The sequence below is a fragment of the Schistocerca nitens genome, chromosome 4, assembly GCF_023898315.1.
Source record: "Schistocerca nitens isolate TAMUIC-IGC-003100 chromosome 4, iqSchNite1.1, whole genome shotgun sequence".
Classification (NCBI taxonomy): Eukaryota; Metazoa; Arthropoda; class Insecta; order Orthoptera; family Acrididae; genus Schistocerca; species Schistocerca nitens.
This window is the reverse complement of record NC_064617.1, coordinates 109411212-109426671: the sequence shown is the minus strand read 5'-3', so window position 1 is coordinate 109426671 and position 15460 is coordinate 109411212. Positions and strand designations below refer to the sequence as shown.

Here is a 15460-nt window from a genome sequence, read left to right as displayed (position 1 = left end):
AAATTTGAATGCAAGCATCCAATTTGTTGCACAGTTGCCGGATGTCAGTTCGAGGGCTGGAGTTCCTTGCCCATTGCAGTTGGTGTGTCAATACAGGGTCGATTAATGTTGTTGGTGGATGACGCTAGAGTTATCGTCCGATGATGTCCCGTATGTGCTCGACTGGAGACAGAACTGGTGGTAGAGCAGGCCAAAGCAACATATCGACAATCTGTAGAGTATTTAGAGTTACAACAGTGGTATGTCGGCGAGCCTTAACCTGTCGGAAGCTCCCCTTGGAATTCTGATCATGAATGGCAGCACAACAGGTTGAATCAGCAGACTGGCGTACAAATTTCCAGTCGGAATGTATGGGACAAGTGTGCTCCTGCTGTGGTACGGTATCGCACCCCCGACCATAACTTCACGTGTAGGTGCAGTGTGTCTAGGTTGGTTGTACGTCCATCAACTAGGCTCCTTGTAACCAACATACGGCCGTCACTGGCACCGAGACAGAACCAGGTTTCGTGAGAAAACACAACAGATCTCTACCCTGCCCTCCAATGAGCTCACGCTTGACACCATTGAAGTCGCAAATGGCGGAGGCAGTGGAATACATGCTACAGTGCGTCTGGCTTGGAGCAGTCCTTGAAGTAACCGATGTGTAACAGTCTGTTGTGACACTGTGGTGCCAAGCGCTGTTCAGATTGCAGCTGCAGATGCAGTGGTATGTGCCAGGACCATTCGCCGGACACGACGGTCTTCCCTGTTGGTAGTGCCACATGACAATACGCAGCCCGGTCTTTCAGCGTCCATACATTCTGGTAACCACCGATGCCAGTAATGTACAGTGGCTATATTCCTGCCAAGTCTTCCTGCAGTATCACAGCTTGTCGTAACCCTGTTACACGGCCTCGTTCGAACTCAGTGAGGTGTTGCTGACGGCGTCTTTGTTGCCTAAAAGGCATTGTTGACTAAGATCAACTCACCACGTTCAGTGTTAAATGTAACAAACGCTCACGGCGGTTGTAGCGTGTGTTTAAAGCAAACCTGATTTGCATCCCCATAGTGGCACTACCAGCGCCTCTTTTACGGGACTGAAGAGAAATCTGAATGGACGTCATCTTTCAAATGTGGAAACACGCCTGCCACTTTCGTTCATGTCGCGAAACTCCTCCCCAGTGTCGCGAATATTTTCCGATAGTGTATTCTCTTCAATGGTTTTTTAATGATCTGTCTGTTGCCAAAAGTAAGTTTATTTCCGACAACTGTCAAAAGTAAGAAATCTGATTTCATAGAATATTTAATGTTTTCAGAGATAAACTGAAAATACAAAGATATGGATTATCAAGATATAATGGAAAAAATATAATTTGATAAATGAGATTTCGACTGATAGTCGCCATGTATCAGAATAGTTCCGAAAACTTGCTTTTAGAACGTAAGGTATACAAACTTCAAAGAAACATCGAGAGAAAGAGAATGGTATCGAAAGGTCCAGCTGAAATAACTGTATCATCATCTGCTTCTAAACGGATGTCACAAAAGTATACATTCGTTTCAGAGCCCAGAATATCTCTTGCCTGCCTATGCTTGTTTATTTTATTGTTTTATTTATTTTTATTTATTTCTTTAATTTTTCCTTCTTTCGAAAAACTCTGACAATAATCTGCAGTCTACACTTTAGTAAAAGAGGGTTATCAAATGTAGAGTAATACGAAACTACAACGTGCTTCAAAGGACTTGGCAGTATGTTTCTGGTGTCAACTGAACTGTCTGTGGTCTGTGCCCCGCCGTAGAAACCTCTCAAACCCCCCCCCCCCCTTTCCCTCAAGCCGGCGTGCCTCTCGGATTGGAACTACTGCATTACAACACTAGAATTCGTTGTTCAGTTCTAACAACCCCGTGGCAAATCGTAAAGCTCTTATTTGAATCCTTGCTATCTCTTGAATTAATCCAATTGGTCAGCGCTGCAGATAGCCTTACTCAGAAAATTCCAAGGCTTGCTAGCAATCAGAATTCAGTACGCAACAGTCGCAGATCGACGAACATTACCCAAACGTTTCACAAAGGTTTTGTGGGCGGGCTCTTTCGTGCGATCACTGTGGTTCCTTACGGTTCTTCCCGAGGCGGCATTTGCGTTCTCAGCGACTACCTTCTGTAGCCGGTCTGTCTTAAATCATTCAAGACAGAAATCACATTTGCGCCTAAATCCATACTCTGAAAATCACTACGAACGATATGGCAGAGGGTATTGTGCATTACATCGCGTTTCATTCGGGTATGGAGCGCAGGAAGAATACATGCATAACTACGCTGCAAATAGCCTAATCCTCTCTTTGCAGCCCCTCCGCAGGTAAATTTAGTTTCTTTCTTCTCTTCCATATTACCATTATATTACAGGTTTTTATAGAACTTAATCTACTTTTCTTTCGTAATATTAATCAAACGAGCTGTACACTTTTCTGTATTATTTAATGTTTGCAAATATTTATACGCTATCTGCTGATGACCAAGAATATCATGTTCTATGCTAGTAACGTATTGGTTCCAGGCTTGCTGCCGGGCTCTGTTCATTACCCCTTTAGTGTCATCCCTGATCTGTTTATAGATTTGTTTATTTTCCACGGTAGGCTTTGGAAGATACTTGTTATATGCTGTTTACTTTTCTTGTATTGCTTCGGCAATTTCTATTGATCAAATTTTTAATCCACACTTTCGACGATGTTTCTTTTCCTTTCCAAATGATTCATCTGTTGCTTATTTGTTGCGTTTTCATTATTTGTCCATTGTTCTACAATTGTCTGGAAGGTGGCTAATTGTTGTAATTATTTTCTTAATATATTCTGATACAGGCCCTTAATGCTTACATTCTCGAGTCAATACCCTTTAAAGACATATTCTTGCTTCTGCACTGTAAAAGCTTTCTTCCGCTTCCATTTGACATATCACAAGATAGTGATCAGTCCTGTTACCCAAACTTCTGCATAGTCTTGTATCTTTGACTTTACTTTGTATCATTATCTGTACTAATAATGAAATTGTAAAACCGTTCGTATTTCGAAAACTACTAGAAGAACTTTCATGGGGTTGTAGAAATATATGGCATTAGTTGTTATTTTTGAAAATTGTTGTCTCTTCCTCAAACCCCAGTACATGGAACTTCCAGGGTATTCCATACCACAAAGAACTACCGTAGTAACTGGAATCCGCAGAAGTCTTTCGGACAGTGTGTGTTCATCGCACACATAGCAGCAATAGAAACGATTTTCGTGAGGTTTTCACAGGTAGGGTCAGCGTAGATTGAGGCAACGTATACACTTTATTTCATCAAAATTGGATCACAGAAGAAACATATCTTATTTTAAAGTTTTATAAATGCAATACTAAGCCGCTAAACTGATTTGTATGAAATTTGGCATGGAGATAGCTTGAACGCCTAGTAAGAGCGTATGCTACTTTAGAAAGCGTGTAGCACAGAACGTTTAATGTTTTCTAGAATTTTACGTGAATTAGAGAAATATATTTGAAGTTTATCATATTTGTCAATTGCTTTTATCGATCGATATGTTCTACATAATACGATTCGACATTAGGAATATAATGCTTTTACAACCCTCAGAGTGCTTAATCCATACCGTAACGTAACAAACTGACAGAAAAAGTAGCAGCGCCAAAAGATAATTAATTTTGAGTTGTGAAATTTCGGGAATAAATTTCTCTACGTAACATATTTAAGTGGTTAACATAAGCATGAGATAAGACAAGTTAAATTTGAATTGCTAGTACGTTAATAACGGTGTAACTACCACAATGTTCAATGCCAGCATGCAAATGTGCCGGGTGTCAGTTTGTGGGATGGCGTTACATTGCTGTTACAGTTGGTCGGTCAACACAGGGGCAGTAAATGTTGTTTGTGGACGAAGCTGGGGTTGTCGTCCGCTGATGTCTGATATGTGCTCCACTGGAACAAATCTGGTGATCGAGCAGGCAAAGGCAACATGTCGGCACTCCGTAGAGCATTCTGGTTTACAACGGCGGTACGTAGGCGAGCATTGTCCTGTTGGAAAGCATCCCCTCAAATGCTGTTGATGATGGTAACACAACAGGCAGAATCAGCAGACTGCTGTACAAATCTGCAGGTAGGATGTGTGAGATGACCACAAGAGTGCTCCAGCTGTCAGACGAAATCGCACCCCAGACCGAAACTCCAGGTGTAGGTTCAGTGTGTCTACAGACAGATTGGTTGCAGGCCCTCAACTGACCTCCTTTTGATCAAGACACGGCCATCACTGGAACCGAGGCAGAACCAGCTTTCATCAGAAAACACATCAGACCTCCACCCTGACCTCCAATGACTTCTCGCGAGATGCCACGCAAATGGCGGTGGTGTGGGGTCAGTGGAATGCACGCTACAGGACTCATGGCAGGCCGCTGCCCCAGAAGTAAGCGATTTGTAACAGTTCGTTGTGTCACTCTGGTGCCACCTGCTCTTGAAATTGCTGCTGCAGGTGCAGTAAAAGCTGAACGCGATGGTCTTACCTCCCGTTAGTACCACGTGGCCATATGGAGCCCGGTCTTTATGTGACCGTACATTCCCGTGACAACCGCTGCAGCAACCTGTGAAATAGTTACATTCCTGACAAGTCTTTCAGGAGTATCGCAGAAGGAACAGTCAGCTTCTCGTAGCTTTATTACACAACCTCGTTCAAACTCAGTGAGGTGCTGACAATTGCGACAACGGCTGACTGTGACTACCATGAACTTCTGTGTCCAATCCCAAAGGTAACTATCGTTCACAATCGTTACAGAGCGTATTTAAAGAGAACCTGATTTGCGTCCTCGTAGTGGTGCTATGGCGCCAATCTTATGCCACTGGCGAGATATTTGAATGGGCATTGCATTTCAGATTTAGAAACACTCCTACAGACTTTCGTTTATGTCGCAGAACTCCTTCTTAGCGTTGCGAATTTTTTTTCCGTCAATGTATATGCGACAGTAAATCGGTCACGATTTCGTTTCGAAAATGCTGAACCGATTTTTAAGAAATTTGTTATGGATAAATCTTGAACCCTGAGGAAGAACATAGGTGAACCGTGAATTTACCATTTAAAATCTTTTCTTAGAGAATTTACTTTATTTACTAGCGATTCACCAAGAACATTAACACATTTAATCACACTAGGTGAGCGTAGAAGTAGTTGCCAGGAAGTAACTCATGGAAAATAAATTTACCTTTAACAAATGTGAATTTTGTTCATAAAAGCCTTTTCAAAAACAGATTCAAGATTACAATCAGAAAGCACCCTCAAAATATCAAGTTACAATTATTCAGAGGCGAATATATATATATATATATATATATGAGAACCTTCGGGCTGAGAAGCTTCCGCTCCCTTTCAACACGGCTGTAGTCACGACCGCTCACAACGACCTCTGAAAAACTGCACTGGTGCAAATCTGCAACACCAGATTACTTTAAACTAAAAATTTTAACAACTCACACAAACACATTAGCTATGCACCCTGTAATTGGGATAGAAATGGTACAAACACTCACACTAAGAAATTATTTGCCACCAAAAGTGCAATTTGTTTATTAAAAGTGCTCTTACGGTGGAAGGGTAGCAACTTTATGAAAATGACTATTTAAATAAAACCCATGAAATTCAGACTTACGTAAAGTGTACAACATGCTCTACATCACACATATACCGCCTCTCTACATTATAGGCAGGAATTCGGCCTTTACATTAATTCTATAAATTCGTTAACACCGAATCCGACAAACATGACAGAGGCAGCCACTAACGTATGGTAGATTGACGGCGGGGGGGTTACTAAACAACGCGAACCGCAGATTGCTCTAACCCTCCCCAACTCCACAAGGGAAAAACGGACCACCCAATTCACAAATAACCCCCTCCTGCGGATGGGCATACGGAAAAGAACGGTGGGAAGACCCCAAAACAAAGCGGCTGGTGACCTCACGAAGAAAACAAGTAGAATTTAACAAGTAAATGAACCAACATATCTGCAACCACTTAATCTCCAATAAACTGTGATTTCTGGCGAAGACCCGGCGCAGCAGCCCCAAAGCTCTCCCGAACCGTTGCCCGAGCAACTCGAGCAGACTGGCGGCCTAACGCGCAGACTCAGATGCAGGAACTCAATCCTGTCCGGGCGACCACTAGCTGAGTTCTGTTACTGGTGGAGTGGCAAGACTCTCATTTTCTGGCTTAAAGTTTGATCCAAACGACAGACATACTCGCACTCCGACGACACTAACTGCTGCACAAATGCAAACGAGAGACCGACCAGCAACTGGTGACGCGAGACTGACCTAGCCTCACTCCGACGGACCACCTTAACGTCCAGCAGACCGACAGACAGACAGACAGACACTTACTGCCCGACACTGAGCCGGCTGACCAACTGACTAGACTCAGACTGACAGACTGACCGGCTGCGGAGCTCACAGCACCTGAACAGGCAACTTTTCCCCTTTCCCACCAGAGGAAGACTCCAAAGCTGCGACCCCGCAGGGGGTCCACAACTCTTTTGTGGATACGTGTGTAGCGAGCACGGGACCCCGAGCTAATGTGGCCTTCCTTCCTTTTTGGGCTGCATACCTTCCACTTTCGCCTGCCCACTCTATGGCTCACCCTTCATCGGGTTCTGCTAAATCTCAAGCCCAAAAGTCAGACACCAAGACTTCGAAAAAAGAGCATACTCGTGAAGATTTTTTACGTACCCCAACTTCACAACCATCGGTTCCTCCTTCTTCTAAACATCATAATTCCAAGAAGGCTACAAAGAAACCCAGTTCATCTCCTTCTCCGCCAAGGCGTGTCCCATCTACAGCACCACTTGGCGGAAATCGCCCTCGGCCGTCTTCTGTGTCGCCGAGGCGCACTGCTGGCAGCCGATCAACCGGCCGATCGCTGGTGGCAGGAGCTGCTCCTGAACAACCTATGGACCAGGATCTTCTGCCTTCGGCTGAATGCCATTCCATGCTGTCGGTCGCAAGCTCTGAGCAGTCGTTGAGTTGACAGCAACTTTGGTCACATTCCTCCATTTTCTGTTCACCCTATGTTCATTATCAACTGGAATATCCGCGGCATTCGAGCCAATCGGGATGAATTGTCGATCCTCTTACGATCCTACTCGTCTGTCATCTTCTGTCTTCAGGAAACAAAGCTGTGTCCCCATGACCGCTTTGTTCTCCCTCATTTTCAGTCCGTCCGATATGATCTCCCCTCTGTTGAAGGCACTCCAGCCCATGGAGGACTCATGATTCTCCTTCATGATACTCTCCATTATCACCCAATCCACTTAAACACTTCCTTCCAAGCTGTCGCCGTCCGTCTTTCCCTTTCTGGATACACGTTCTCTCTTTGTACTGTATACATTCCATAGTCCACACCAATGGCACGAGCTGATCTCCTTCATCTTCTTGGTCAGCTTCCACCCCCCCTATTTGCTGGTTGGGGACTTCAATGCCCACCACCCGCTTTGGGGATCTCCACATCCTTGTCCACGTGGCTCACTATTGCTAGACGTCTTCCACCAAGCGGATCTAAATTGCCTCAACACTGGGGTCCCCACATTTTTGTCTGCCTCCACGACAAATTTATCTCATTTGGACCTTGCGGTCGGTACTGTTCCGCTAGCTCGGCGCTTCGAATGGTTCGCCCTTGATGATACACACTCGAGTGACCACTTTCCATGTGTCCTTAGACTGCAGCCTCAACTGCCATATATGCGGCCGCGACGCTGGAAGTTTGCCCAAGCCGATTGGACACTTTTTTCGTCTCTAGCGACATTCGATGACCGTCGCTTTCCCAGCGTCGACGATGAGGTCACACATATTACCGACGTTATTCTTACAGCTGCGGAAAGTTCAATATCACGCACCTCCGAATTGCCCCGGCGCCCCCCAGTTCCTTGGTGGAACGAGGCATGCCGTGACGCAATACGTGAGCGGCGACGTGCTCTTCGCATATTCCGCCACCATCCTACTTTGGCCAACTGTATCCGCTATAAGCAGTTCCGTGCGCGATGCCGTCGCGTCATCCGCGATAGCAAGAAGGCAAGCTGGAAATTCTTTATTAGCTCATTTAACACCTTCACTCCCTCCTCGGAAGTTTGGAGTCGGCTTCGACGGTTCTCAGGCGCGCCTAGTTTCTCCCCGGTCTCTGGGCTTACTGCCGCGCATGATACATAGTGGACCCCGTCGCAATTTCTAACTCATTGGGACAGCACTTTGCTGAGAATTCGAGCTCTTCAAATTACCCGCCAGCGTTTCTCCCGGAGAAACGTGCAGCGGAAGTGCGACATCTTGCTTTCTCCTCTCAAAATCGCGAAAGCTACAATACTGTTTTCTCCATGCGGGAACTCCAACATGCACTCTCTTCTTCTCGCTCCTCCGCCCCAGGACCGGATGGTATCCACGTCCAAATGTTGCTGCATTTATCAACCCATAGTCTGCATTACCTCCTTCGCCTTTATAATCGAATTTGGACCGACAGTACTTTTCCCAGACGATGGCGGGAAGCTATCGTCGTTCCCGTTCCGAAACCTGGAAAGGACAAACATCTCCCCTCTAGCTATCGCCCCATTTCTCTCACGAGTAGTGTCTGTAAGGTTTTGGAGCGTATGGTGAATTACCGTTTAGCTTGGTGGCTGGAATCCCGCAGTCTTTTAACACCTGCCCAATGCGGTTTCCGAAAGCATCGTTCTGCAGTTGACCATCTTGTTGCTCTCTCCACTTATATTATGAACAATTTTCTCCGGAAACACCAAACAGTAACAATATTTTTTGATCTGGAAAGAGCATACGATACCTGTTGGAGGACAGGCATCCTCCGCACACTGTTTTCTTGGGGCTTTCGAGTCAGCTGCCCCTTTTTCTTCACGAATTTATGGCAGAGCGCACATTTAGGGTGCGGGTGAACACTACTCTCTCCCGTACTTTCTCCCAAGAAAACGGGGTACCCCAGGGCTCCGTGCTGAGTGTTGTACTGTTTGCATTGCCATAAATCCAATTATGGATTGCCTCCTTCCTGATGTCTCGGGCTCCCTCTTTGTGGACGATTTTGCGAGCTACTACAGCTCTCAACGGACCAGCCTTCTTGAACGACGTCTTCAAGGATGTCTCGATCGCCTCCACTCTTGGAGCATCGAAACCGGCTTCCGTTTTTCTCCCAGTAAGACCGTTTGTGTTAATTTTTGGCGACGTAAGGAGTTTCTTCCACCCTCCTTACATCTAGGACCTGTCAACCTTCCGTTTTCAGACGTCGCTAAATTCTTGGGTCTTATGTTTGACAGAAAACTGTGCTCGTCCTCCCACGTTTCCTATCTTTCGGCTCGCTGTCTGCGATCCCTCAACACCCTCCGTGTCCTGAATGGTACCTCCTGGGGAGCGGACCGAGTGGTCCTTCTCCGCCTCTATCGCGCCTTGGTGGGCTCGAAATTGGACTATGGAAGCATAGTCTACTCCTCTGCTCGGCCGTCTATTCTTCGGCGTCTCGACTCTATCCACCACCGTAGATTACGTTTATTGTCTGGAGCTTTTTACACCAGCCCTGTGGAAAGCCTTTATGCTGAGACTGCTGAACCTCCGCTGTCCAATCGGCGAGCAGTCCTTCTGAGTCGTTATGCTAGCCATCTGTCTTCCATGCCTACTAATCCAGCCCATGACATTTTTTTCGACGCTTCCTTTGATGTAGGGTATGCAGGCCGCCCCTCCTCCCTGCTACCACCAGGAGTCCGCTTCCGTCAACTGCTCCATTCTCTTTCCTTCCGCTTTCCTAAAACCTTCTTGACAACTTGGGGTACAGCACCGCCTTGGCTCCGTCCCCGGATCTGCCTGCTCCGTGACCTTTGTCGATTTCCCAAGGATGGTACCCCTTCACTTGTTTATCGTCGGGTATTTGCTGCTCTATGTGCACAAATGACGGACGCCACATTTATTTACACCGACGGCTCGAAAACATCGTTAGGTGTAGGGAGTGCCTATATTGTTGGCGACACCCCAAATCACTTTCGGCTTCCCGACCAGTGTTCGGTTTATACTGCGGAGCTTTACGCTGTTCTCCAGGCTGTCCACTACATCCGCCGCCATCAGCGGGTACAGTACGTTATCTGCTCAGATTCTCTCAGTTCTCTCCTCAGTCTCCAAGCTCTTTACCCTGTGCACCCTCTGGTCCACCGGATTCAGGACTGTCTGCGCTTGCTCCACCTGGGGGGCGTTTCGGTGGCGTTCCTCTGGCTCCCGGGACACGCTGGTATCTGTGGGAATAAGGCGGCCGATATAGCGGCCAAGGCTGCAGTCTCTCTTCTTCGGCCAGCTATTCAGTCGATTCCCTTCACCGATCTACGGAGCGTTTTATGTCGTAGAGTTGTTCTTTTATGGTACGCACGTTGGTCGACACTTCCCCATAATAAATTGCGGGACGTGAAAGCTCTTCCTTGTGCTTGGACCTCTTCTTCCCGAACGCGTCGTCGGGAGGAGGTAATTTTAACTAGACTCCGGATAGGGCACTGTCTTTTTAGCCATCGACATCTTTTAAGCGACGTTCCTCCCCCACTCTGTCCCCACTGCTCTCAGCTGTGGACGGTAAGACACCTTTTAATTGAGTGCCCCTAGTTTACTCCGTTACGCGCCCGTCTCCAGCTGTCGCCTGATATATCGTCAATTTTAGCAGATGACACGCGCTCGGCCGATCGCGTTCTCGAGTTTATTAGTGACAGTGAAATGACGTCCGTCATTTGAAGTTTTTTTTGGGGACCACCAACCCCTTTCTGTAGTGGAATTATAAGCCTTCTTCCTGCTTTTAGTTTCTCCAATTTTTTGGGTTTCGTTCCCATTTCTGCTGTTTTCTATTTTCGGTTTCTATTATTTCCTAAGTCACGGACCGGGCGCTAATGACCATAGCAGTTTTGCGCCCTAAAGCCAAAACAAACCAAACCAAACCAAAGCTGCGATTGTCACAGCGGCGCGACCGCCAGAAACGGAAAGCAACTGCTTTACACTACGCGCTGCGGCACGCTCTTCAAAATAGCAATTTTTGCCGCGGCTCAATAGGCTACTTTAAAAAGTAAAAAAAATGAAAATTCGACGCTTAAAAGGGTGATTTAGGGGATGAAACACGTTTTTTTACATCAGTGAACGACTTTACACCATGTCACCTATTGTACACACTGTGTAATGTCTAGCTAGTTCAATATCACACTGCATGGATGAGCGCGTCTGCACACGTGCGTCTGCATGCACCGCTCGTCAGCAGCCTGCCACTCCGTCGTGTATTCTGGTCGTTGGAGTGGGCGGGGGGGGGGGGGGGGGGGGAGAGACGGGGCAGGCGCATCGTGCTATGCTTACCCGAACTAGCAGACACGGAGAGCCGCTGACGCTATTGCAATAGTCTACTTACCCAGCATCATACAACACAGCAAAACAGTTGATATACGAGTATAGCTGGGAGTAAGATATAGCAAATATTTCTGACTGTCCTCGGATTAAATGGTTCAAATGGCTCTGAGCACTATGGGACTTAACATCTATGGTCATCAGTCCCCTAGAACTTAGAACTACTTAAACCTAACTAACCTAAGGACATCACACACATCCATGCCCGAGGCAGGATTCGAACCTGCGACCGTAACAGTCGCGCAGCTCCGGACTGAGCGCCTAGAACCGATAGACCACCGCGGCCCGCTCCTCGGATTAGTTCTGTGGGAATTAGCAGGTATGGCCGATGATGATTTTATAGGTGCCTTGTCTAATATTCTAGGGTAGAGTTGTTCCGAAATTGCGTGAGTGTTTTAGAATGACAGAAGAGACCCTGTGCGGTTGAACACGTTTGGTGTTTTGTGTGTTCCTACAGAAGGGCGTGGTGCACGGCATCCTGCTGGCGTACAAGTACATGGGCAAGCAGAACGGTGGCGCCGGCGGTCTGGTGGTCAACGTGTCTTCCGTGGCGGGCCTCGACCCCGTCCCCCAAATGGCCATCTACTGCGGCACCAAGCACGCCGTGTGTGCCATGACGCGCTCCTACGGGGTGAGTACCGCACCTTGCACCGTTACCTGCAGCATTTCTAATGTCCAGCATATGTGCAAGTTGTGAGTGTGAATAGTTTTGTCATTTACTTTGCAAGAATTTAACTACCTCAAAGATACCGCTATGAAATTTCACAGTACTGCTATGTGTACCCAACATGCCACATTCAAACATTTTACAATTAAGGTGACCATTTTTTCTAGACCAGAATTCGGCACACACTCAAAAAAATTGATACTGAAAAAGCAGATTTAATTAAATATAATAAACCGCACCTCAGGAAGAACAATGAGTCATCTCAAAATATATGCTATAAAACTTATAATGAAATGCATAAGAGTCAATTAAATTGCAAATAACTAATTTGCCAGTAAATGCCATTATAGTCTATACAACATTAATATGGACACGTAGCCTCGTTTTCGTCTAATGTGATTCCTGTTATCTGGTAATTATTACTTAAACCTTTGAAATGTATCACTTGTCACTTTTCTCAATTATGATAGTACATGTAACAACTCTGATACTTTTACAGCCCATGTTTATTTACTGTAATATATACTGTAGTACTCGAGTTAAAATAAAAAATGAAAAAGAAGTTTTTCTATTAAAAAAATACGAAATGCAAAATTGTAATTGCTGAAAAGTAATATAATAACGAAAATGTAATAGGTACAATTTAAGGAACACAGTTTGTAAGTAGGCTGTTTATGTTTTCTTATTGGCAACGTTACGTAGCGCTCTGTATGAAAATCACTGGCTGTGCTGTGTGCAGTCTGTGGCTGGTTTGCATTGTTGTCGGCTATTATAGTGTTGGGCAGCTGGACGTTAACAACGCGTAGCGTTGCGCAGTTGGAGGTGAGCCGCCAGCAGTGGTGGATGTGGGGAGAGAGATGGCGGAGTTTCGAAATTTGTAAGACCGGATGTCATGAACTACTATATATATTATGACTATTAAGGTAAATACATTGTTTGTTCTCTATTAAAATCTTTCATTTGCTAACTATGCCTATCAGTAGTTAGTGCCTTCCGTAGCTTGAATCTTTTATTTAGCTGGCAGTAGTGGCGCTCGCTGTATTGCTGTAGTTCGAGTAACGAAGATTTTTGTGAGGTAAGTGATTTGTGAAAGGTATAGGTTAATGTTAGTCAGGGCCATTCTTTTGTAGGGGTTATTGAAAGTCAGATTGCGTTGCGCTAAAAATATTGTGTATCAGTTTAAGCACAGTCATGTATAAATTGTTCTAAGGGGACGTTTCAAGTTTACAAAAACATAAAACCATAAATGGGATTATATAATGTATGAATAATTTTTGCCTAGAAAAGGGATTCAATATGAACTTTCTTTATAGCAGAAAAGACCATTTTTTTCTTGTACGCTGTGACACAGGAAATTTCATAATATTTACTACAGCTGTAATCGTGAAAACAGTTTCTCTTCCTTGAGACATACATACATGAACTACAGACATTGTAATGTAAGATACAGACACTGCACAAACAATGACATCGTAATAATCAATGATTATTAACTATTACATTCTACTTAACCTATATGTGAAAAATTTCACAACTCGGAATGTGCCGCTCTTTATGACTGACCGATGCACACCTGCCAATAGCAAAGCTTGAGTTCCACTGCTCTTAGTGCGGCGCATCACCAGGTATCCTACAACAGAGCTGCCACATATGCTCTGAAGTGGAAAAACCGTCACATAGAGATGTGACGTTTTTCGTGCACATTGGGGCACTTCACACGTATTTTTTCGTGACAAAACTAAAAATTGATGTTTTTTGACTTTTATCACTTTTCTGGATGCAAAATGCAAAATATCACATAAATCTGTTACCAAAATTACATTGATTTACATTTTGTTAGTGCCTTCTAAGATTAAGTGTCACGGTGAAGGACCACTTGCACTTCCTTGAACTCATTCTTGCCGGGAAGTATCCTGGCTGACAAAGAACAACTAAACTAAACACTTACGACTCAGAGCAGAGTCTCACAGGTATCCCACTTTAATTTGTTATTCTTTACTACTAACTTTGATCACACCAAATTTTGGAGACAGTCGCCACATCTCCTACTGAACGTTCTTGCAAAATACACTACTGACCATTAAAATTGCTACATCATGAAGATGACGTGCAACAGATGCGAAATTTAACCAACAGCAAGAAGATGCTGTGATATGCAAATGATTAACTTTTTCAGAGCATTCACACAAGGTTGGTGCCGCTGGCGACAGATGCAACGTGATGACATGAGGAAAGTTTCCAACCGATTTCTCATACACAAACAGCAGTTGACCGGCACTCTCCTGGTGAAACGTTGTTCTCATGCCTCGTGTAAGGAGAAGAAATGCGTACCATCACGTTTGTGACTTTGATAAAGGTCGGATTGTAGCCTGTCGCGATTGCGGTTTATCGTATCGCGACATTGCTGCTCGCGTTGGTCGACATCCAATGACTGTTAGCAGAATATGGAATCGGTGGTTTCAGGAGGGTAATACGGAACGCCATGCTGGATCCCAACGGTCTCGTATCACTAGCAGTCGAGATGACAGGCATCTTATCCGCAGGGCTGTAACGGATCGTGCAGCCACGTCTCGATCCCTGAGTCAACAGATGGGGACGTTTGCAAGACAACGACCATCTGCACGAACGGTTCGACGACGTTTGCAGCAGCATGGACTATCAGCTCGGAGACCATGGCTGCGGTTACCCTTGACGCTGCATCACAGACAGGAGCGCCTGCGATGGTGTGCTCAACGACGAACCTTGGTGCACGAATGGCAAAACGTCATTTTTTCGGATGAATCCAGGTTCTGTTTACAGCATCATGATGGTCGCATCCGTGTTTGGTGACATCGCGGTGAACGCACATTGGAAGCACGTATTCGTCATCGCCATACTGGAGTATCACCCGGCGTGATGGTATGGGGTGCCATTGGTTATACGTCTCGGTCACCTCTTGTTAGCATTGACGGGACTTTGAAGAGTGGACGTTACATTTCAGATGTGTTACGACCCGTGGCTCTACCCTTCATTCGATCCCTGCGAAACCCTAGATTTCAGCAGGATAATTCACGACCGCATGTTGCATGTCCTCTGCGGGCCTTTCTGGATACAGAAAACGTTCGACTGCTGGCCTAGCCAGCACATTCTCCAGATCTCTTACCAATTGAAAACGTCTGGTCAATGGTGGCGAGCAACTGGCTCGTCACAATACGCCAGTCACTACTGTTGATGAACTGTGGTATCGTGTTGAAGCTGCATGGGCAGCTGTACCTGTACACGCCATTCAAGCTCTGTTTGACTCAATGCCCAGGCGTATCAAGGCCGTTATTACAGCCAGAGGTTGTTGTTCTGGTTACTGTTGTCTCCTGATCTATGCACCGAAATCGGGTGAAAATGAAATC

The 15460-nt window shown here is 45.6% G+C and overlaps 1 protein-coding gene across 2 annotated transcripts in view; it reads left to right on the top strand.

Moving 5' to 3' along the window:
- Window positions 1-15460, top strand: part of LOC126251731 (15-hydroxyprostaglandin dehydrogenase [NAD(+)]-like) — a 115890-nt gene that overhangs the window by 78306 nt on the left and 22124 nt on the right. For both annotated transcript variants that reach the window (XM_049952336.1, XM_049952337.1), the window contains exon 5: window positions 11868-12041. In XM_049952336.1, coding sequence (XP_049808293.1) covers window positions 11868-12041 — 174 coding nt within the window. The remainder of the gene's footprint in view (window positions 1-11867; window positions 12042-15460) is intronic.